The sequence below is a fragment of the Planococcus citri genome, chromosome 4, assembly GCF_950023065.1.
Source record: "Planococcus citri chromosome 4, ihPlaCitr1.1, whole genome shotgun sequence".
Taxonomy (NCBI): Eukaryota; Metazoa; Arthropoda; class Insecta; order Hemiptera; family Pseudococcidae; genus Planococcus; species Planococcus citri.
The window spans coordinates 17,071,545-17,096,998 of NC_088680.1; the positions used below are offsets into that span (position 1 = coordinate 17,071,545).

General features: G+C 33.5%; 1 protein-coding gene and 3 long non-coding RNA genes across 4 annotated transcripts; 1 reads left to right on the forward strand and 3 right to left on the reverse strand.

The window, feature by feature from the left end:
• Positions 1 to 1,247: 1,247 nt before the first annotated feature.
• On the reverse strand, positions 1,248 to 2,530 carry LOC135843614 (uncharacterized). Its single transcript, XR_010558358.1, has 2 exons — positions 1,747 to 2,530; positions 1,248 to 1,653 (listed from the first exon to the last, which is right to left on the reverse strand). It is a non-coding gene; the product is annotated as an uncharacterized LOC135843614 (long non-coding RNA).
• On the forward strand, positions 1,570 to 12,013 carry LOC135843615 (uncharacterized). The gene is made up of 2 exons (XR_010558359.1): positions 1,570 to 1,709; positions 11,632 to 12,013. It is a non-coding gene; the product is annotated as an uncharacterized LOC135843615 (long non-coding RNA).
• Positions 5,951 to 11,544, reverse strand: LOC135843613 (phospholipid scramblase 1-like). Its single transcript, XM_065361555.1, has 7 exons — positions 11,395 to 11,544; positions 11,189 to 11,314; positions 10,974 to 11,081; positions 7,234 to 7,451; positions 6,978 to 7,142; positions 6,659 to 6,820; positions 5,951 to 6,129 (listed from the first exon to the last, which is right to left on the reverse strand). The coding sequence occupies exons 1-7, from the start codon at positions 11,465 to 11,467 to the stop codon at positions 6,094 to 6,096; spliced, it is 888 nt and encodes a 295-aa protein (XP_065217627.1). The 5' UTR covers positions 11,468 to 11,544; the 3' UTR covers positions 5,951 to 6,093.
• Positions 12,014 to 16,955: 4,942 nt separating the features above from the next.
• Positions 16,956 to 22,565, reverse strand: LOC135844936 (uncharacterized). Its single transcript, XR_010558675.1, has 3 exons — positions 20,318 to 22,565; positions 19,493 to 20,257; positions 16,956 to 19,306 (listed from the first exon to the last, which is right to left on the reverse strand). It is a non-coding gene; the product is annotated as an uncharacterized LOC135844936 (long non-coding RNA).
• Positions 22,566 to 25,454: the final 2,889 nt, after the last annotated feature.

The following is a 25,454-nucleotide window of genomic DNA, read 5'->3' on the forward strand; positions in this document are numbered from 1 at the left end:
TACATTTTGACCAAAATTTTGGGGCTTCGTGACCCCTGCAATTTACGAACCCCACCTCAAGTAGTTGCAAATATCATACTGTATAAAAGTACACTTCTTGTATGTACTTTCAAATTTTTAAAATATAGGTCCAAAATTTCGCAATGTTAAGCTAAACTTTGAATTTTTGAAATAATTTTCGACGTAAAATTTTAAAATTAATCTCACTTACCTTTACAACTGGTGAATTATTTGGTTCAATTTTCAGGATGGTCTGTGACTGCCAAAAGTTCAAAATCTGCAAAAAAAATTCAATTTCATCTTGGCTTTTGAAGAGGGAGGGGGAAGAATTGAGTCGAAATGGCGACAAATCAAATGAATAATATCCTTGTTCTGAGTCAGACAGGCATACCTAATTAATGTCATTTTTTTTAAAAATTCCAATCGAGAAGTCAAAAGTGTGAAATTTGATTTGTATTTTTGGTATTTTAAAATTCATGAAAAATTAATTTCACCACCGTCTGAAAATTCTCTTTAGATTTTTTTCCCTTCAAGAATTCGGATTTTGTGAAATTTTAAACCAAAATGCTCAAATTAAAGTTGATTTTGATTTTGCTACCTTTCTTGTATGTATTTTTCTGTTTTCTAGATTAACCAAAAGAGGAAAGGAAATCTGAGTGAAAATCTATTTTCGAAAATTTTTTAAAAATTTGATCGAAACCCCTCCTCTCTCTGGCATTTATTGACTCTTTACTCCATCTTTGTGTTCTTTTGAGAAATTTCTGTCTGTGTGGTAATTTTCATGCTATGAATTGATGATTTTCAGTTCAATTTGTCTGCTTACCACTTAAATCTCGGATCAAAATCATCAATTGAATTATTGATTAAATCGAACTGGTCAAATCTATGTTCTTTTGAGAAAGTTCTGCCTGTGTGATAATTTTCATGCTCTGAATCGATGATTTTCAGTTCAATTTACCACTTTTAAATCTCGAATCAAATCATCGATCGAATTATTGATTAAATTTCGACGAACTGGTCAAAAATCGGTCGATTGAAATTTTCACGAAAAAATGCTGTTTGTAATTTTTCAAACACGATTATTGCCTCGAAAAATCTAAATTAGTCGAACGAGAATCAAATAAATACTTTTTTGAACTTATACCTTTTTAGAAATTGAACTCATTTCACCTCATTCTCTCTCCTGATAAAATAGTGGCTTTCTTATTGAACGCATTGAGTAGAGAAAAAATTGACAAAATCACAAGTCGAGCCATTCAATATTCATAATAATAATCATTTATAATAATTGTAAAATAAATCGAACATATTAAAGGTGACAAAATCACAAGTCAAACCATTCAATTAATAATAATCGTATTGTAAAAAAAAATCGAAAATATTCACTAAAACGAAAAAAAAAACGTACACGTAATAACACAGAAGAAATATGCCACGTAATAAAAATACAAATACAACTAAAAATATAGACAATCCATCGAATATTATAATCCAAAATCTGTATACTAATACATTGAAAATTTCTTACAGATTCGATTTAGACGAAAATTCACGGTATCGGAGCGACGATTAAAACAGCACATCCGGCCATACAAGTTCCTTGAGCAGCCGCACAACCAATCACAGCCAAAGGAGTACCTAATCCGAACGTAACTGTGTGGAAAAATATTCGAAATTTAGAATACGGCGACTCTTAAAGGCTAAAGCAGGTAAAAATAGTCAAATTTTGTAAATTTTTTCGCTTACTTGTTCCCATGGTGACTCCTGCCGCCGAATAACACGCCACAGCTACCACATTACAGCCGGTTTGGCAGGCTGCATAGGTGAGAGGACCGGCTGAAACTCCGTTGAGTATAATCACGATCGCAATGCACAAAATATACGTCAATTTGGGCATTTTGGTTTTCGAGTATGCGGTGAAAAAACCGAAACAAATTCGAATATTGCGAAGTATCGGAAACGAGAGCAGATTTTTACGATAGTTTGTTATCTAATTGTAACGTACGAGAAAAACACGTATAGATGAGCGAATTGAAACCGAACTAGAGAATGAGAGTGAACTTTTGACGTACTGTACGTGTAACGAGCACTAGAATAAGCTTAAGAATGTGCTTGCGATTTCAAGAGTACATTGTATTCGATGTGATTCGATGCAGAAATGTGAAAGGGTAGGGGATGTGATTGAGTGTTGAATGTTGATGGAACTTTTATGAACAATATAGAACTAACGACCGAGTATTTTCGTGGAAACACGAGCTGTGGTATCGAAATAAAATGCATATGCGTACAATAATAATCGAACCGTGCAGTGGATTTGATTGTTTGATATTTTCATGTTGAAATGTGTAGTTAATTTTTCGATGTGTTGAAAAGAAAAAGTATAGGAAAATGAAACAACGTTGAGAAATAGGCTACGTTGAACTGCATACACCTGCAACAAGAACGACAAACGTAGATTACCTTGAGAAGAGCTGAAAAAATATATTGGAAATTTTATCTAGTTACAGTACGTTATTTGGAATGAGCATAAAAAAGATGCTTCTTGCATTCTGTGCCAAAAAATACGAATTACGAAGGATTTTAATTAGAAAATTTCCTCTTATTTTTCTTCTAACTGGTCAAAAATGATGAAATAAAATCACGAAATGACTTTTATTAATCCTTATGTCGATGCATTTGGTGATTTATAATTTAATTTTAAATGAACCCACGATAAACTTGATGATTTTTATTCTCTAAATATATTTCTAATGCGTTCAACTTTTAATAAGTGGAAAAAATTCAAACACCAGAGAATATTTTCAAATTTCATGACCTGTTTTCTCGAAATACAACAAAGTCCTACCTTTGGCTAATTAATAATTGTCAAAGTCTCGTTTTCAGCCGAAAGTACCAAAAAAGTTCACATTTCTTGCTAAAAAACTGTCATTTTTTTCACAATAAATTTTTTTTTTGCCAAAAAAAAGTCTAAAAATGCTCGCTTTTTGAGCAAAAAATTCAAAATTGTAAAAAAAATGTCTCGCTTTTTCAACATAAGATTGGGAAAAAGTATAATTTTTCTGACAATAGGTACTTACCTAATTGCCAAAAAGTTTTGCGTTTTACCAAAATTGCCAATTTTTTGTAAAAAAAAATTGCCAAAAATTGGTATTTTTTCCCCAAAATTATCTAAACATTTCGCTTTTTTATCAGAAATATCAAAAAGATATTTTCTTGCCAATCCCAAAAAGAACTGTTTTTTTTGAAAATTGTCAAATTTGTTGCTCTTTGACTTGAATTCTTGCTTCTTTAGCAAAATTTGCCAACGATTTTACACCTTTTCCCAAAAAACTCGGTTTTTTGTCTGAAATTAGCAAAAAAGTAGGTATTACTTTTTTGCCAATAATTCCCAAAAAGTTCTACTTTTTTCTGAAATTGTAAACGTTTTTATTTTGGTTAAAAATTCCTGATTTTCAATAAAATTGCTAAAAAAATGTCAAATTTTGCAAACAAAATTCAAAACAGTCCGACTTTTTTTCAAAAATTGCCAAGAAGTTTTGTTAAAATTGTCAAAATTTCAAAATGATTTTTTTTTTTAGAGAATCTTTAAAGTCTTGTTTTATGTTAAAAATTCTTGTTTTTCAACAAAATTGTTGAAAATTTGTCAATTTTTTGCAAAAAAAATTCCAAAAAGACTCGCTTTTTTAATAAAGTGTCAAAAAGTCTCTCCTTTCGTTGAAATTGTCAGTTTTAAAGCTCGTTTTTTGTAAAAAAAAAATGTTTTTTTTGTGAAAAACTTTGAACTTTTGCTTTTTGTTAAAAATTTTTGCTTTTCAACTAAATCGCTGAAAAATAAAAAAACAAAAAAAAAATCAAAAAGACTCATTTTCTTAAAAAATTGTCAAAAAGTTTCTCCTTTTATTAAAATTGTTTGCTTTTTGTTAAAAATGTTTGCTTTTTAATAAAATCGCTAAAAAATCGTTAAATTGAATGATTACAAAAAAAATTGTTGGCAAAAAAAACATTTTCAAAAAGTCTCACTTTTTTTCAAAAATTGTCAAAAAGTTTCGCTTTTTCCCTGAAATTGCCAAAAAGTCTCTACTTTTGTTGAAATTGTCAAAATCTCGGTTTTTATCTCAGAAATTTTTTTTTTTTTTTGAAAAACTTTGAAGTCTTGCTTTTTTAAAAAAAATTCTTACTTTTCAACAAAATTGCTAAAAAGTTGTCAATTTTTTGCAAAAAAAACTAAAAGTCGAACTTTTTTTCAAAAATTACCAAAAAGTCTCTCCTTTTGTTAAAATTGTCAATTAAAACTCGTTTTTTGTAAAAAAATGTTTTTTTTTACAAAAAATTTCAAAGTTTTGCTTTTTGTTAAAAATTTTTGCTTTTTAACAAAATTACTAAAAATAATTGTTAATTTTTGCAAAAAAAAACTTGGAAAAAATCTCACTTTAAAAAAAAAATTGTCAAAAAAGTTTCACTGTTTGCCTGAAATTGCCAAAACGTGTCAAAATTCAAATTATCAGTCTCGTTTTTTGCAATTTTTTTTACGGAAAACTTTAAAAGTTTCGCTTTTTTATCAAAAAGTAGCTTTAGAAAAATTAAAACCAAAACATTTCAAATTTGTGATGTTCTTTTGTATTTTTTTTATTCGTTAAAATGTCTTGTTCACGTTTTGTAACTTTTTTGGTTACTTTTAGAAAGAACCTGAGCCTCCTTGGCTGAACAAAAATCTTTCACCATTCTCTACCCCCTCCCTTCTTCTCAAATAAAAACTGGAATATATAATCGAAAGGGTATTTTTTGCAACATTGCGTGCACTGAATTTCATTTTTCAAACTGGAATAATTTATTTTTGACCCATGCTTTCAAAACGGACACTTTCGATGAAAAATTGAAACGTAAGCACCCCCCCCCCCTCACCCTAATTTGGGGTCTACTTTGAGAAAAGAAGTAAGTCATGTGACATATCGAATAGTATGTTCTCGTAGGTGCTGAATTCGAATATGACCTTATTTTTTCGATCAGAGGTCATTTACGATCGCCCCTACCCCCCTCCCCACAATTTTGGCCTAAGCACGAAAAATTGGCATACTGTGTGACGTATCGAATGACATGTTTATCGAGCTGCTGAACTCGAATATGACCTCATTTTTTCGATCGGACCCCCGCACGTCCTCCTTCACCCCCTCCCCCATTTGAACCAACGTTTGATAAAATTGACAAACTGTGTGACACATCGAATGACACGTTTTTCGAGACGTTGAATAATTCGAATACGACCTTTTTTTTCGATCAGAGCTCATTTACGATCGCCCCACACCCCCCCCCCCCCATTTCGGACCTACTCATGAAAAATTAGTATACTGTGTGACGTATCGAATGACATGTTTATCGAGCTGCTGAACTCGAATACGACCTCATTTTTTCGATCTGACCCCCCGCACGTCCTCCTTCCCCCCTCCCTATTTGAACCAACGTTTGATAAAATTGACAAACTGTGTGACGCATCGAATGACATGTTTTTCGAGACGTTGAATTCGAATACGACCTTTTTTTTCGATCAGAGCTCATTTACGATCTCCCCTACCCCCACCCCCCATATGGGCCCAAGCATGAAAAATTGGTATACTGTGTGACGTATCGAATGACATGTTTATCGAGCTGCTGAACTCGAATATGACCTCATTTTTTCGATCTGACCCCCCGCACGTCCTCCTTCACCCCCCTCCCTATTTGAACCAACGTTTGATAAAATTGACAAACTGTGTGACGCATCGAATGACATGTTTTTCGAGACGTTGAATTCGAATATGATCTTATTTTTTCGATTAGACCCCTTCTACGCACCCTAAGTGCCCCCTATATTGATAAAATGCTTGAAAAAATTGTGAAAATGGAGCGACGTGTCGAGTGGTATATTTTAAAGATGCTGGATTTTATTATAAAAATAGATAGTTGAATGGTTTTCGTAATATTTTACGAATTTAAATAATGCAACGTGACGATAAACTCGTTGGATGATTTTTATTCTAAAAATACCACGTAATATACTTTTTAAAAAAGTGTAAAAAATTCAAACACCGGAAGATGTTTTCAAATAGGGCTGTCTTTTTATTTGCTTGGTGCTTCCTCAAAGTACATGAAATCCTGCAGAAAAAAAAACGAAATTAATATATTATTTTTGTAATGTATTTATAGTAAGTAATATTTTTTGGCTGAAACCCCTCCTCCCCTCCTCCCCTCCTCGAAAAAAATCAGAAAGACGTTGTAGGTAAAATATGTACCTAAGGGATTTTGTACAAAATTCCAGGATAAAAATACCACGTAATATACTTTTAAAAAAGTGTAAAAAATTGAAACACCTGAAGATATTTTCAAATAGGGCTATCTTTTTCTTTGTTTGCTGTTTTTTCAAAGTACATGAAATCCTGCAGAAAAAAACGAAATTTATTTTGTAATACTAAGAAAGCATATTTTTCGGCTGAAACCCCCCCTCCCCCCTTCTCGAAAAAATCAGAAAGGTGTTGTAGGTAAAAATAAGTATGCAGGCTTTTGTACAAAATTCCAGGATGTTCTGTTTCGATATGGGCTTATTTTTTTTGATTAGATACCTTTTGATCTGAGCCTCGCGAATCGTTATTATGGAGGTAAGGTAATAAATTCAACATTTACGTACTATTAAGAAGCAAGCACCAATCATAATAGCTTTCGTGCGAATATCTAATTCGACTGGAAATGAAATTCCAAAATGATCTGCATCCGTGAACATTTCCTTCATGAAACCGCTCCATTTTTTCGAAATCTTACCCACTTCCTGTTTATCTTCGGGCGTGTAAAACTGAAAAAAAAATGAAAAAAAGACAGATACCTTAGCATTTTTCGTTATTAGAAATGTGTTTTCTGCGCAAATACAAATCAACAATCAGCGATTTAAATTTTCTTATCCTTTTTCTCGAATCTCTACAAAAAAATAGGTAATAAATAAGCGGGCGTACTTTGAATTCGATATCACCGCAGATACTGTATTTGCAAATAGGACCTCGTAATAAGAACATGGTGTAACCAAGTTCGTTTCTGATATCGAAACTTGGAGTTAAACAGCTCCAGGTTTGATTAACGGTGCCGATAACGTTGCCTGGCGGTACTTGTACTTCCAATCTCTGTAACGAGTAGGTAATAATACGTAGATAGGTAAAATTTATGATTTATTCCCATGATCAAAAGTATCCTTAAATTGCTTTCATCTCGCACCTGCAGGTAACACGGACAGAAGCAGGTATTGAAGGCTAGACGACGACTAAGGCGCATAATTTCATTCTGATAGTAATCGAATATCTTTATGGTGAACGATCTGCGCGTATTGCAACACCATCTATTGAAAAAGCCGGTACGTTCTTCTGCGTAAAACAAATTTTGGCCAAAATGATTCTTGATTTGGTACCTATTGTTAGACTCCCATCCGAAAAACGCTGTAAAAATGAACGCTGGAGTTGAGTGCATTGTTCAGAAACGTTATCATAGGTAGGTAGTAAAATCTTATGCAGAATAAAATATTTGAGTCCAATTAAGGTGTAATGCTTGTTATAAGATAGGCTCCAGCAATGCCATTAGGTTAGGTACATCCTGAGAAATCTCCAAAAAAAAAGCTTAAAAGATGAAATAATAGTGAAAATCGAGTTCTACTGCCACTTGCCAAATTTAATTAGAGGGAGGGGGGTGGGAGCTGGGAACATTGAAATTACACAAAGTCACATCTGGAGCACTGCTACTGAATTTCATAAGTCGATATTTCCCAAAAATTTTCAAAATTCAAAATTACCATTAATTTTTGGTGAATTGCAATTAGTTTAATGTTGATAATTTTCAGTTCATTACAGCCTACAAGTCGCTTTTAGTACCTACCTAAATATAAATTACTGATCATTTTTAGTAAATTACCTACAGGTAATATAGGTAATTTTAAACAAATTCCAGGTAATTCTTGGTAAGTTATAGTACAGGTAACTTTTAGATATGATATTTGAATTATCGATTAGGTACTTTCTGTAAATTTCCAATCATTTATGATTTTTGGTAAGTTACCAGTTACTGTTGGTAATTTTCAGTACATTTCAGTCGACAGGTCCCTTTTGAATTTCAATAGGTAATTTACTGATTTTTTTTTTAGAATACCACATAATTTCTGGTAATTAAATTACAGCAGCGGTAATTTCTGGTAAATTACAAAACAAACAGTTTGGGTATTTTTTCAAGTAAATTACAGTACAGGTAATTTTTGGTAAATTATTGATCGTTTTTGGTGCATCTATGGTCGTTTTTATTGAATTGCTGATCATTTTTGCTTTTGGTAATTTACAGGTGGGTAATTTTCTACTAATGTCTGATAATTTCTGGTAAATTACAGTACCTACTCGTAATTTAAATTACCTTAAGTGTAATTTACTTGAAATGATTAGCAATTTACTAACATAACAAATCACCAGTCAGCAGCTCATTGAAAATTACCAGTATTACCAAAAATTACCAGCAATTTACTAGCAATTACCAGTCAGTGGCTTACCACATATTACCAATATTAGAAAAAATTACAAGTAATTTACCAAAAATTACAAGTAATTTCAATTTACCAAAAACTACAAGTAATTTCAATTTTCCAAAACTTACAAGTAATTTTAATTTTCCAAAAATTACAAGTAATTTACCAAAAATTTCAAGTAATTTACCAAAAATTTCAAGTAATTTACCAGAAATTACAAGTGATTTACCAGAAATTACAAGTGATTTACCAAAAATTACAAGTAATTTTAATTTACCAAAAATTACAAGTAATTTACCAAAAATTACAAGTAATTTACCAAAAATTACCAGTAAGTTACCAAGAACCACCTGTAATTTACCAAAAATTACCAGTAGTTTACCAAATATAACTGGTAAGTTACAAAAAATTACCAGTAATTTACCAAAAATTACCAGTAATTTACCAAATATAACCAGTAAGTTTCCAAAATTTGTTAATTTACTGGTAATTTACAAAAAATACTGTATTGTACTGTATATTACCGCTTACTGGCAGTAAGTACTTTTTGTTTACCCAAAAGGAGAAATGATCTGAAATCAACTCAAAATTACCAGTGATGGTCCCAAAATTACATGTATGTATGGAGAATAGTGAAATGTGATATACCAAGAATTAGGTACCAGGCATTTATTGAAAATTACCAACCTCACAACCTGTAATTATTTATCAAAAATTGTCAGTAATTACCTGTAATTTACCATAGATTGAAAATAATTTTAAATTAATCAGAAAATACCAGTAATTTAACCCAAAATTATTTGTTGTGTAATTTACCATAAATTACCTGAAATAAACTTGTCAAAAATAACTGGTAATTTACCAAGAATTATTAATAATAATTTTAAAAAATGACCATTAATTTATTTACCTACTAAAAATAATCAGTACTTTACTAAACAAAAAATTACCAATGACTTACCAAAAATTACCAGTAATTTACCAATAGTGACCTGAAAAGTGAAATGTACTGAAAATTACCGACAGTAATTACCTGTAATTTACCAATGATAAACAATGACTTACAATTCCCCAGAAATTACTTGCAGGCTGTAATTAACCCAAAATTACTTGTAGTGTAATTTACCATAAATTAGCTGTAATTAATTTTTCAAAAATTACCGGTAATTTATCAAAAGTGATTGGTAATTTACCAAACGATCTGTAATTATGTAAATTAACAAAAAATTACTAATATGAAGCTTACCAAAAATTAACAGTATTTTTCCAAAAGTTAATCCGAAGAGATTTTTGAATTTTTGTAGGTACAGGGTGCCCAGAAATATCGAGCACCCCTAAAAAAGTTTTCTACTGCAATACGCATTTAAGCATTCCTTACATACATTTCAGCAACGCTAAATTTTTCTCCACTCCGATTGGCTCTCGCGTTCTCGCACGATCCCACCCACCGAACTCTTATCATCGTTATCATTTTTGAACTTGGAAAATTTTTTAAGTTTCATGCGAACCTGTATCATGCTTTCAATACACAGACAATTTACGATCTAAATGACCATATTTTATTATGCAAAAGGTACAAAAACAAAAAAAATTATCGAATACATATGCCTTAGTGGCTTAGCTTAGATTAATCAACAAAATGAAATATTTTATAGTTATAATGCTTTTGGTAGCTTTTGGTTTTGCTCTCATTACAGTAAACAGTAACTTCATTCACTTAGGTACGAAATTTCATAAAATAATGACTCAGATTTACAACATAAACTAAATAATCACCAAAGTGACCAAAATCAACAAATAAAATATATTCCTTTATCGCGCATCGAATTTCGCATATAGCAACAACATTGGAAACGATAACACTATTGGGCGGTAAATCATCAGTTTTAATTTTGTGGCTGAAATATAATGGGCTCCATTTCTGCATTGTCTATTTCCGATGTAATTTGCGATAATCCGAAGGGTTTACAATGCTGCAGTTTCGATGTGAGCTTGAAAATTTTTGTAAGTTCAAAAATGGCAATGATGATAAGGAGTTCGGCGGGTGTCGGGTGAGATCGTGCATGAACGCGAGAGCCAATCAGAGTGGAGAAAAATTTAGCGTTGCTGAAATGTATGTAAGGAATGCTTAAATGCACTAAGGCACTTCACAGTGAATGATAATAATGATAGCACATGATTGGTTGTTGGACTGGAGAGATAACATTCCACCAATCACATGCATCTATTTCACGTTGCCAACCTATATTTTTACTGAAAAACTTTCTTTGGGGTGCTCGATATTTCTGGGCACCCTGTAAATGTGTTCTTTTTACGAAAATTTTGGCAAATTTTCAAGAATCTGAATTTTGGAAGTTTTTTGAAATCTTTTTTATTCTTTCAATTGAGGTTGCAAGAACACAATGTGAAAGTAGGTATGCTTGATACAATTCAAAATAAAATCAAGTTTAGTTACCTTCGACAAGTTCAACCTCTTGTTCGACAAATATGTAGCCAACATTGGCCAAGTAATCGAGACCAGGGGCCGGTCCTAGCGCTTGAGCAGGTGCGGCCATCCAACTATCTGCGAAAATAAGAAACAAATTTCCAAATTTATGGCCAAAATTCCTCAGTCAAAAATGATAAATATTGGCTCGGTTATTTGTTCTTAATGGAAATTCGCATACCTACCTCTATCAGAGGCACTTGGCATTGGCTGCTCAGTGATTACACGTTGTTTCGGTTGTGGTTGCGGATAAATGGCCACAGGGGGAGAGTAGCCGACCAACTCATTCGAGGGTTGTGACTGAGAAATATCTTTAGGAAAAGGAAAAAAAATTAAACATTAGATTGTAGGCCTGTAGGGTTACGAGATGGTGAAAATATTTATTACATACCAAATTCAGGTGGAAGTGGGGGTGCTGAAACTTCCGGAAGTTTGGATTGATTCGGTGAAGATGGATTAGACATTTAGCGTTTTTGTTTTTCTGTCTTACACTGTGCAATAAAATAATGGATTATGTGAAGCACACATCATGTTAGCTTTCATTTTCATGATACGTTATCACACTGATACTTACATTTTGAATAAATTGGTTGTTAATAATCTGAATGTATGCAATTTTTTGTTTCAGTTTTAATTGTACAATCGCCGAGAATGACGTAGTTCTTCTTTTCAACAAAATAAATCGAAAAAACCACTGGAATACGACCATAGATAACTTTTATTTTATACAAATACGACGACTTCGAACGAATTATTGATAAATATGTACAAGAATGAAGGTAAAATTGGTGATAAAGTTTGCATAGCCAGTAAATTTTTATTCAAATGCAGACAAGTGATTATGCAATAATTTTGTTCTTGTTTTTTTTTTTTTTTTTTTGTTTAATCATGTAATAATATAATTTTTATGATCGTGTTTTTTTCTATTCATTCTTTCTCAGTTGAAAATTCATGTTGATAATTATTATTAGAGAATTTTTTGTACAATGATTAAAATGATAAAATCAGAAGTTACTGTTTTTATTAGTTTTATTATGTTTACTTTTTATTCCTGAATTTGCAGAAGTTCCTTAAAATTCAAATCGAAAAAGTATAGACGAATTGGGAAGACATTTAAGCTAATTCCAACCCCACCCCCCAGCCTCTTGAAGCTTTTTTTGGGTATCTTATCCGAATAAAAATCAGATTCGCTGATACTTGACAATTTTCAAGTTTTTTAAAAATTCGACGTTCCTCCTCAGGGGCCCTTTTTACTTTAATTAACAAAATAACCACAAATTCGTACTCAGAGTGCTCAAAAACATGTAATTAGACACCTCACATGACTCTAAAGCTAGTTTTCAAATTTTATCCCCCCGTCAGAAGCTCCTTTGGGGTAAAATCGTCAAAATAACCCCAAATTCGTACTCAGGAGGTTCAAAAACATAGAATTAGTTACCTCACTCGATCTTCAAGCTCATTTTCGAGTTTTATCTCTCCCCTCCACGAGTTGCGGTTGACTTAGGCTCAAAAATAACCTCAAATATGAATTCAGCGTCTTCGAAAAACCCCTCAAACCAAATTTAGGACTTATCCCTTCGTATTTTAATCATCCGGCTTGAAAAATAATTAAAATAATGGACAATTTGAAAAAATGATACTCGCGCCTTATTTTGAATAAATATGCAACCTAAACAACATCGTCAAACGGACCAAATAGTCCATATTCCGGTTAAAAATCGACTAATGTTATTAGGAGAATATAAGATATTAGCAGGTCTCTGAACTCCTAATATCGGTGCGATTTGCCTGGTTCCCCTTCGTAAATTGGTTATGCAACTTATTCGACATTGTGAAACTCGCAAAACTGGCTTTGAAACGATCCAAAAAGTGGTTATGTTATTAGGAGAATATAGGATATTAGCAGGTCTCTAAACTCCTAATACCGAGCAGAGCTAGTAGTTCGCTATCGTTCCGAGAGATAGCGCTACGAGTCCGTACAAAATTCAAAATATTGCAATATTAATTTTTCGATGATGTAATTTTTTTTATTAAATACCTATTAAATCGGTTATCAGTCGATTTTTTTCGCAATTTAGGTGTACATGGGGGTTTCTTGATCCGAGGAATTTAATGGTGATGGTTTGGTTCATCGTTGGATTATTATTTCGTGGAAAAATCGTCATTTTTAATATAAAATTACAAATATATTTTTAAAAAAGGTTTATTATCGATTTATTTCAAGTCTCTGATTTCGAATTTGAGCTTCATTTTCAGCTTTGAGGCTTTTTTTCCCGCAAGATATCGAGGATATTTATTTTTTAAAACTCTTTTTCTTTTTGTTTATGGCTAAAAAAATACGAAATATGATAAAATTGATAATTTTGAAAGAAAAATCTCACCAGTAATGAATTATTAATTTTTATAAAAACAAATTTATACAAGGAGGTGAAAAGATCAATTTTGAAGAGCTCAAAAAACCTATTCCAAATGTTGAAAACTTCATCGAATTTTCATTATTTTGCGTAAGTAAAATTTTTTACGAATATCTTGAGAAGGGGGGGGGGTTGACTGAACATGAAATTTATGCACCAGATCTACGACAACCAACCTCGAATCGAATAAAATCTGCATCATTGTTTTACAAAAATATAACGTTTCTCGAATAGTCAAAAAAATATGTCGTGTTTTGGGTAATTTTTGCGCCTTAAAAATAGGCAACTTCTTCGACACGTTCAATAATTTTCGAATTTTACCCGTTTAAACCGCTCATTTAATTAAGCAATTAAAGAGTGAATTTCGGGTAAATTCAGATCGCTGAGTTCAACTTTACAATTTATTTCAATCAGGGATGCCAACTCACCGTCAAGCACTAAAATCTTCAATTTCTTCGAAATTTGATTCGTTCAATATTCTCTCAATCAGGATCGTGAATGCTCGATAATTTCGCTCTCCCTTACCAACTGTGTACTTATATCTCAAATTTGACGCGAATAAACGAATTTATAAGTAATTAGTAATTAAATAACGACTCACCTGAATCAACTCGTGTAAACTAACTTATAAGTAACAATAGTAACATAGTAACGACTCACCTGTACCTGACTCTTCACACAGTACCAAAATCTTACTAACCCAGTCTTCTCCCATCCATTCAATGATGACTAAAACACATTCCTGGAAAGTTTGATGCTAATCATTTCATAATAGATCAATTTTTGAATATTCTCTACCAATACGATGACGGAAAGACCTTACACCGTCAACTAGATTCTAACAAAGCATAAAAATCCAGATCGACACCCGCTCTTCTCGCATTCTCAACAGTCCAGCGAATCGAACCCTTTGTCGGGCCCAACTCTCCGGAGCAGTATCTCAATTCCCTACACTCACCACGACGCGGCAGTGCTGTTGAATGACCATGAGCTGTTCATGGCATTCGACTTCGACTTCGACCAAAGCGCCAACACTGCGGGATAGGCTGAACTTAATCCTCAAGGCAAGGTATACAGCTGACCCCGCAGACAGGTCAGTTATAACTTCGTACTAGTGTAAAATTTACAACACGCCGATGTCAGCGTAGGAATAAAAGTTACACTCGTACGAAGTGATAACAGACCGCCTGAAAGGCGCCAGCCTACATCCCATTTGATAAGCCGATCCTGTACAAACATAGAACATCTCGTAAAGACACCGGTCAGCACGTGTACCGCCGGGAAGCAGTAAGCAAGTACATAGACGGCGCGGCGCACGGATTTCTACCCTAACCTCGTCTGACGGCCACAAGGGCAGTCCGAGCTCTGTCGACTCGGAGGTCCGTACGCACCAACCTCTGGCCCGTACCAGTATTGAGGCGCCGAGCAAGCCCCCTACGTATAAATAGAAGATGGGGGGGGGGCAAATCAAAAAAATCATCGTTTCAAAAAAAAAGTTCTGGTACTGCAAATGTTGTCCTGAGTCAGTATTGCGCCGTAAAAGTGCTAAAATTAAACGTAAAAATACTCGTATCGTACATATTTATGTCGAGCTTCAAAAACTTCTTCCATACCTAAGTAATACGTCGACGATATTCATTGATTAATTGAAAAAAAAGAGCTCGTCGTGAATAAAACGTCAAATATCCACGTAAATAATCCATAAAATCGATAAGTAGCAGTAGTACAAGTAGGTAGGTAAGTGTACTACATAAACAACTCAGCAAACGCTCAAGCAAGTTCTCAATCGTAGAACTATTTCAATTCGCGCGCGTAAAATTATCACGCTCAAGTGCTGCGTACCAAAGTACCTATAGGTCAATGAGAGCAGCAATGACCATTCAAAAAATTCGCAAGTGACAAAAATTGGACGTCAAAATATATCGTTCTGCTAGCTGGTGAGTCTAGGTACTTCTTAAATACTTAATTATTCTGCGCTGTATTGCATCTATCGTATGCACACTTCATAAACCAAGGTGCCAAATACTGCGATGAAGGTAGAGGGGGGAGCGTCAAGTTCCATTTACTAACATTTTATGTAGGTCTAGGTACACATAAAAGTGCTTCTCGAAGCTCAATAAAATTCTGCTTCCGCTAATGTAAAATCGCTATAAGCTGGTTATATTCCATATCACAATCTGATTGCGTAAAATTGAAACTGAACAGACGGGGGAGGGGGAAGGCGAGAGATATCGAGTTAACAAAAATTCAAGAATAAAATTCGAGCCAAGAGGCTACTCATGTACTTACATATAGAGATGTGCAGTCTGAAAAGTGAAAAGTACTTTTCTTTCAATGAAAAGTTGAAAAGAAAAGTTCCTACTTTTCAGTTTTCACTAAAAAAAAAAGTGAGTGACCAATCAATTTACCCATCAGAGAACACTTACCTCATTGATGAAGTCAAATATCAAGTTTCACTCATTTCCACTCCTCCACCTTCGCAATTAAGCACCCATATATGGGCGCTGAATTGCATTTTGATATATTTCACAACATTTTTTACAAAACAGAAAAAATCAAAAATGTTAGAGGCTTTAGGGACGGCTCAAAACTACCACTTTTCGATCAAGTAGGTGAAAAAATATGATTTTGTTTTTTTGTGTGTTTTAGATAGGCAAAAAATACATCAATTTGAAGCTTTTACAGAGAGCTTCAAAATGAGACTCACACAATTTACTTTTCACAACTTTTCACTTTTCATATACCTTCTACAATATTCAACACCTACACCAGAATTGAGCTTACAGCAACCACACTTTATGAGTGAAAAGTTCGAATAAAAGCACTACCGTGAATCTGAATAGTGAGTACACAGTACACACTGCGTATTTATAAGTTCCATAAATCGACTCGTAATAATTCAACAAAACAGAAAATAACACAAGAAACACCGAAAACTACAACCAACTACAACTTTATACTAAAATTCACAATTCGACAAGAAAGAAAAGAGATGAGTGTTTCTCGTTGCTCTTTACCGAATTACGTATCGCACATTCCGAAAGCTTGACTAATGACCTGATTGGCTGTTTACAATTTTTTTTTTTCAGTATTTTATATTGATGGGGAGTACTAATCGTAAATTATTGAGGATTTAGGTTTTTTTTTTGACGCCGTAACGGTAAATATTTTGTTACCTACCTTTGACATATGACTAATCAATAATTATAATAATGAAAGCAAGCAAAATGAATGATTATCGAATATCAGTTTCACAAATCAACCAATAATAGAATTCAGATATTAAAGCCTGAATCTTGAGTGAAACCAAAAACCACTACTTTTATCAATTTTAGTTCATGCAAGGAATAATCGAAGTATTGTAGATTCAAACCGATTCAGTAAAAATTGTAGCGGTTGAAATTTCGTTTGGAACATCATAAAAATACTTCATCGTCAGAAAATCAGTTTTTCTATTTCCCATATTTCTATTCATGATAAGGCAGACCCTGTTATCACGTATTTCAAAATTCACTTACCTTGCTGAATTTTCGTTCGCTACACCCACATCTGACATCTGGGTCTGGGAGGAGATTCAAAACCTACGTTAAACATAGACAAATTTGATGGATCCGGATACATTTTACAAACATATATGTTATCGTCAATCGATTTCGTAAAAAATTACAATGAAATCTATCTGTAAAAATCTCATACACACACATAAAAACTTATAAATAGTCATAAGCTAAGTATGAATAATGAACTTCGATTCTCGATTTGTGACGATCTTTCTGCACTTCTCGCGTAGTTACCTAATAACATTATCCTACCCGCAAGAATACGAAGTATTCCTTGATCAGGCGTAGAACCAGTAAAAATTCTGAAGGAACGCGAAGGAGCAACAACTTGACTCTTTGAATCGAATCTCCTGCCAGCAGGTATAAGCACCGAGTCATCATGGAACGTTACGAGAGAACAGAAAGCCACCGATGATTACTTTTCCTGTATTGAACCCCGTAAAAACAATATTGGATAATCGATGCTTTGGTCATGAAAAAGAAAAATAACTTTGTCTAATTCAATAATAAGCTACGAGTAGGTATAACATGTGAGCAAAACTCATTTACGTGAGAAGATACCTAATATGTTGAATTATTCGAGTTGAAAAATTATTTATATTTATACTTACCAACAAGCTGTTGAGCTGCTTTTAAAATAATTTCTAAAGAGTCATTAGCATATATTTATGATTTTATTGATTATAGGCATATGTACAAGAGGGAAAAGCGAATAAAATGAAACCAAAAAAGAATACGACGTAAAAGAACTTAACAGAACACCAAATGAAATTGGATAAATGCAAACGAAAATCAACATGCGAAAAATAGGCACAAGACATTCCAACCATAAAAGCACATGCGTAGAACAGGTGATAATATTTTATTACTCGGGTGTAAGCAGGTTTCTAATCGATCTACTCTTCTCGCTATTTCTTGATGAATTATTCCGGATTTACGGACAATATTCAGCCTCTCCATCTCCACCTATAACAATACCTACCTGAGTGGAGAAGAAAAAGCTTAAAACATTAAAGAATATCTACTTTTATTTACACGAATTGTCATTTTCTGAAATTCATTAATTACTTATACGTACGTACTACCGATATAAAACACTTATTTTTGATTTTCATCATCAACGACATACCTACTTACACGAAAAAAAAAAAGAATATAGACTAGAAAAGCAGAAGAGAAGAAAACAAAGCTCGCATGCACATCACCACAAACAATCACACGAAAGTAAACTCAAAAAAGACTAAGGAGCAATCACACAGAAAGACAATATGGACATTGAAATCACAACCAAACAACAAAAACTTTGAACCAACTCACTATTATCCTTTTCCAGAGAAAAACTTTAACTGTTGGTACCGGCGAACTATTGAAATCAGTCAAAATAAATCTCACACTTTTGGGTACACCGAACACAGAAGACCTGAATGACCTGATCCATCACCTCCCATTCATTGCTTCACGTAAATCATTCTCCGAACTATTTTGCGTTTCAATCTGTGTGCAGGTAACCGAGAAACGTATTAGCAATTTATAATTAATTCAAAATATTGAATGTACCTAAAATCTAAATGAAGAAAGGATTATCATTTATTACAAAAAAAAGAAAATAGAAAAATTACACAAGTGGACCTTAAAATGACTTACTTACTTGTTTTCCCCTAAAATAAAACTTACCTACCTTTCAATAAATTACTCACCTGACTTTTTAAAAAACTTTTAATGTTCGTAATATCTTAATTAGAAACAAAAAAAGGCACCACGTATAATTTTCAACAATATCTACTTACCTGCTAACGTACGTTAGAATGAAACTCACCTGATTGTTTTCTCAAGATATAACTTTGTACTTATCGATATATAAATTACGTACCTACTTGAAAATGTGGATATTCGCATACCTATATTTATAATGAAATAAAATACTAATCACGCCTTGTACCTAACCTACCTTGTTTGACGCCTTCAGAAGTTCATAAGTATCAAGTATCTGCATAATGATTTTCGTCATGAGGCACATATATGAAAGAAAGAGAACAGAAAATGAAGAAAGAATAACCATAGAACAGTAAAACAAAAAGTAGGTAAGAGAAGACGAAAAGAACACATACATGCATACGATCACAAAAACGTGCAAATGACATTTCAGAAATGTGTATAAATGCAATAAAATACATATCTGGTTGAAGTAAATGTACGTATCCAGATTTGGGCAAATACATGAACGATCATCGATCACATCCTTTGATTTATTCCTGATAAATGTTCCCAGATTATTTTGTAGGCGTTACCTATCTCTATCTTCAGTATCTTCTCACGTGTACAAGATCGCCTGAAAATAAAAAGAACAATAAATTAGTAGGTACCTCATCTAATCAATTAGTAAACAAAATACACTAGATTTCATAACATTGAAGTTTAGAAATACCTACCTAGTACCTACCAAAATAAAGAAGCGATCATTTTTAAAATAAAGAAATAAGAATATTCAACGACAATACACGATAATAAAACTCACCTCAGGTAATTGATTCGTTAAATCGGAATCCGAGAAAATTTCATAATCCTGGGTAAGCGGAGAGGGGGACTTCATTAATCGAATACTTTACACAGTTTCCTCGTACTTCGATATCGGTACCTCCGGTTAAATTATATTCTGTTGAGCTCCAATAGAATGAAATTCGTGCGTTTACATAAACATTTTTCTCCGGTGGACCTTTTTTCATTCATTAAAAAATTCGTGCCTAGTGACTTCGAACAAATATCGCACAAAACGCAAAATAAGTATACATTTTTAGCATCTTGACCTATCTGCACAATTCTTCAAATGTCGGTGGTATTCGAAAGACGGTCATCTCGTTACACGATGAAAAGAACAACGTACATAGATAAAGATAATGTATAGGAGCAATTTTCGTGATCGTAGCATTTTCCTATTCATCGTTTCACATTTCAATGAGATAATTGCTACGTAAATGAATGGTAGGTAATAGGTATGCTGAAACTGAAACAGCGAGCTTTAGAAGCTACATACTTCATTTAAAAATAAAGAAGTGGCCCTCTGAGATGAAATCTAAACGACAATATAAAATTAAGCCTAAATTACTTACACATACCTAGATTAATAAGGTTCATTTTTACATATCATCGTACTCCGAACAAAATTTTCCATCTAATAGTCTACTTTGCATTCGATTCCATTCCATTGAGGTAATATAGAATTAACGAAATAGGTATGCTGAACTACATACAAACTTGAAGTTGGGAAATACGCCATCGATATCTGAATAGGAAACAGGGATTAGAAAATATCAAAACGATGAGAAATAAAAAACAACGATACCTGATACAAAATACTGAATTATCCATTTCTCATTATGAAATCTTGCAAAAAATCAGTACGAATTCATTAATCTTTCGATCTCAGACGATAGGTACTTGAAATCCGCACAGAATTTGCTATCTTTGAAATACTTCCACCAAGTACACGCGTCGCGTTCGAAATTTGAATTCGACATGTGATTTTAATGAATACAATACGCTGAACAAAGCAATAAACTGTCAAGTCTGACAACATCAATACCTTAACAAAAAAACAGCCATTAGAAAAATAATATTGAACTTGAAAATATAAAAAACGATACTTGATGATAATCACGTGTTCCTTCGATCGTATCAAACCAGTCGAAAATTGGCCGCTTCGGAATTCTTTATCATGCATGAACTCGTCTCACTGGCGAATTGGAATTCAGCTTAATTCATTTCGACTCACCGCCGACTGAACTATCTTCATCTTTTTGGTCGGACTTGGAATTCTCATTTTCTATTTGCGAAACATTTCACAATCATCTCCAGACGATTGTTGTGGTTGTAGAAGAAATAATAGCAACGTGTTTAATCACATAGTACCTACATCCAACGTTATTTAGCCACAGAGCTAAATAATGTTGAATAATATAGTCAGCAGTGAAAACTACTAGTTATTGTAGAAGAAAAAAAAGCAACGTGTTACCTAATACGATAATAATCGCAAGGTACATATTGTTGAAGAAAAATCAGCAGTAAAAACTGCTATTTTATAACGAATCGTCTCTGGAAAATTCGGCTTCATTTGACTCGGAACTGGACTGACGGAGCTTTCTTTCACCTCTTCTCCAGGGAAAGATCTTCTATTAGCGGAAAAATTTCACATTCCCAGAAATTGTAGTTTTTGACTCGTCGTAGAAGAAATAGCAACGTGTTGATAATCACATACATTCAACATTATGTAGTCATAAAAGACTTCATAATATTGAATAGGTTAGAAGAAATAATCAGATTAGCAGTAGGTATACGGACTACAAATTCGACGAATCTTCTTTGGCAATTTCTACTTCATTTGATTCAGCAATAATGGAACTTTATTTCCTCTTCTTGTGAGAAAATTCTTCTTTCAGTCGCGAAAAAATTTCATACCTCTAGGAATGGTAGTTGTAGTAGAAGAAATAGCAACGTGTTAATAATCACATACGTTCAACAATATGTACATATAGCCACACGGCATCATACTGTTGAATAAGTAGAAGAAATAATTAGCAGTAAGAACTGCTATTTTAATGATTCTTCGTCGAGTAATTCGGACATCATCACGGACAGCATGAATAATGAAACCACTGAAAACTGATACCTCGAAGAGCAATGGAACCGGTTAAATTCAATGGGTGAATCTACTTCGTGGAATTCGGACGTTATGGACAGGAACCCAATCAATCGCTTTTGGATATGAACGCCAGACAATGAACATCGCAGATAGCGGGAACTTCGGCACACATCGCGAAACACCACAATGAATTTCAACAAGATAAGCAACCCAGGGTAGCACAAATTACGTAAAAAAGAAACGAACACAACGCGAAACACAACACCGTCATCTCTGCGTGTATTCTTCGGACATGCATGATTAATTATCGAACACCAGGTGGCAGGTGAAAGCATCCGACGCTTTTGTTGGAACTGAACTGGACGTATTTTAGGTATTCTCTCTCCTCATCAGAGAAATTGTAGATTATTTTGATGGAACGAAACCACGAAGGACTAGGTAGCGGTCTTCAGTACTCGGATTTTTCCAATTTTCAATGGACTTGGACTGGGCATTCGAGCGTGAATCTTGGATTTGAACGAGCTTCATCACATCAACACCGGTAAGTGGTAACAGCTTCGAACATCGCACAAAAGAAATCTGGAAAAGTTTACCAAATGTAAGTAAAAATAAATCAGTGGTACACAACGAAAATACATACAATGCAATACAAAATAGATAACACTGAACATTTCTAATCGTAAGGAACACAATATAATCGGACGCTGACCCAATATTCGCACTGATTAAAGATAAGAAATGACAAAAGACAAAACAAAACAAAACTTTCTGGGAATCGAGTTGATGCGAATAACTGGTCTAGTGACGTAAACATTACACTGGAACAGGGGGATGAAAAAAGTACGATATGATGAGTGTTATAAATCACACAAACAGAATGATATACGTTGATATTTTAAGTACCTAATCGTCAAATTGAACCCTTCCGGAGTTCTGAGAAGAAAATAACAGAACCAGGAGAACCGTGATGATTTGTATAACGAAAATTTTACAGTTAGGTAATCGATAAAAATGAAAACAAATTAACATTACACTGGTTTCGTCTCGTCATGTAAGGTCTACGCTTCTGGTCTTCCTCTTCGGCGTATTGTAATTTCAGAAACTTGACAGACCTAGCGATAAGTGAGGACCAATTACCAATTCGTAACATATGTATCACAATACGAACAGCTGTATCGAGTACCTATGAAGAAACAAATGATACAAAAATTCCACGAAACCGACAGAGGGAAAGTAGGAATATTGGGCGCTTTCCTGGAACTATAGACCGATAATGATTAAATGAAATTAACAATAGCCATTATTTTAGATAGCATCAATGCATATATGGAAAACCAAAGCGGCAAAGAGTAAGTAGGAATTCATCATCATTAATCCATAATGTACAAATCTTATGGGAAAGGCGGAGGCAGTTACGATGGAAAAACTAACCAAACACCAAACATGTGAATTATGATTTCCAAAAGATCAAAATCGAATATTCTTCTTAGCATCTTCCGTTCACGAAACACCAGACAATAAATAATCTGAAACAAGACCGTTCAGTTCAACTAAGTACTTACCCACGCATACGTAACATAAGTAATATAACACCATGTGCAATAATTAATAAAAAAACATCAATTAACACAAAGCTTTAGCTAACAAGCAACAATGTAACAAGCATTAAATTAAATTACTTTTGATTTTTGCGAATACAGCAACTTAAAACACACACAAGACAAAACTGTTGCATAACGTTCGCCCGTTCAAAAACAACGAACATGTAACTGGCTTTCAAAATTTCAAAAATCATGGCGGCCAAGGCTACCGGATAAATAAACAAAATAAATGATTTTTTAAATGAAAGAAAATTGCACGAAATTAAATTATTTTTGTCATCAAAATTTTTAATTTTTCATAATAATCGAAATTTAAACAAAATAAAACAGAAATAACGTCCATTTTATCGTTAATTTACTCGTTAAGTTGGAACTATGTTTCTAAGAGCAGTGGTGGGGAGGGGTGCTTTTTAAGGCGTTTTGAGTGTTTGTTTCGTAAAAAATCTTGACTGAAATCGGAAAGTCGGAAATGTTAAAATGAAACACTTTCAGAGCATGAGAGCACAAATACCTAAAAGAATTTACTTTCTCAATTATTTTTCTTCAAAAAACGAAAAATATCGAAATACAATACCTATACCTATCATTAGCTTTGTTCTTTTCGCACAAATTTACTGCACTAGTGTACACTGGTGTAGAAAGTGTAGGATTTTTGTTCTTTTCATTTTTTTTTTAGAGACCACCTCATGTGTTAGAATGGACAAGTATTAGAATGGTCAAGTGGTAGAAAAAGGGGAAAAAAAAGGGAAAAATATTTTTGTTGCCAACCCACTTTGTTTGGAGAAGAAAATTTTGTAAATTAAAATGAAAAGTAAAGCCCAAGTATTAGAATGGTCAAGTTGTAGAATAGTCAAGTATTAGAATGGACAAGTGTTAGAAAATACAAATATCAGGATGGACTCGGAGAATGTGAGAATTAGGCGAGGCGAAGCCGAGCCGTTTAAAATTTATATTTCATTCAATGAGCATTACTCCCCTTGGTGAGTTCAGACGGAGGCTGGACATTACCGTGTATGTAGACAGTACCTGCGGTAGTTTCTAAAAAAAACTGTACTCACCGAGGCCGAAGGCCGAGGGAAGTTAACAGACATAGTATGAACAACAAAGCGACCCGCGCAACCGAGGCGAAGCCGAGGTGAGCGGACACAACGCCCCCCAACCCTGAAAACGGCTACCCTTGTACCCTATTATCCAAAAAAGTAGTAAGTCTAAGTACCACTTCCTCATCCTCTTATAACAGATTGCTCTTTTCCCCTTATTTTTCAAATACTTGACCATTCTAATACTTGACTATTCTACAACTTGACCATTCTAATACTTAATTATTTTACAAAATTTTCTTCTCCAAACAAAGTGGGTTGGCAACAAAAATATTTTTCCCTTTTTTTCCCTCTTTTTCTACAACTTGACCATTCTAATACTTGGCCATTCTAACACAAGAGGTGGTACCGTGTTTTTTTTTACACTAGTGCAGGCAAGTTTGTGTTCTATTCAGTCGGGTGTACTCTGGTGTAATGCATTGGTGTAGTTGGTGCATACACCATCTACTCCTGCTCTGGAGGAGGAGTAGATGGTGTACACCATGCACACTGAAATTGAATTGATTGTTGATGATAATTCTTTGCGTTTGTGTTCAAATGTGAATTAATTTATTGAAGAAAAGTTGTAAATGGAGAGTGAAATTGTAAAAAAGCTCATTTCATTCTATTTACAAACTATCGGAAGTGATGATGATAACAAAAATGGGATGAAAAAAACATCACCAAATAAATGTTACACCACCACATACACTGGTGTGAGTGGTGCATGAGTCGAGTACACCACCTACTCCAGTGTAATACACCAAGCTACACTAGTGTAAAAAATAAATGCGAAAAGAACAAAGCTAATATCCTTGTTCAACAAAGTTCATTATATTATGTATCTATTTGGCAACAATGTTGTCAGACATTAAAGTTTAATATAAAAGTTATGAACATTGTAAGAAATGAACTGGAAAATTTTTAGAGCTCAATACAAAAATATACGTTAATCAGATCAGATCAGATGTAAAAATATTCGAAACAAAAAATCATTAAAATATATAAGTAAGTAGCATTAGAAATCGATACGAGTTTGCTTCTGGGAATGGGATGCAAACCAGAATTGACCCGAAAATTTAATTTTCCGTTAAAAAATCAGTCCAAATAAAATAACACATATTACTTAATCGAAATTGAAGAAACTGAATTGTCTGGATC

Coding starts and splice junctions, on each gene's coding strand:
- LOC135843613 (XM_065361555.1), bottom strand. CDS start 11,467: ATGTCTAATCCATCTTCACCGAATCAATCCAAACTTCCGGAAGTTTCA. Junction 11,315..11,394: donor CCCACTTCCACCTGAATTTG/GTATGTAATAAA, acceptor CTTTTCCTAAAG/ATATTTCTCAGTCACAACCC. Junction 7,452..10,973: donor AGAGGTTGAACTTGTCGAAG/GTAACTAAACTT, acceptor TCATTTTTACAG/CGTTTTTCGGATGGGAGTCT.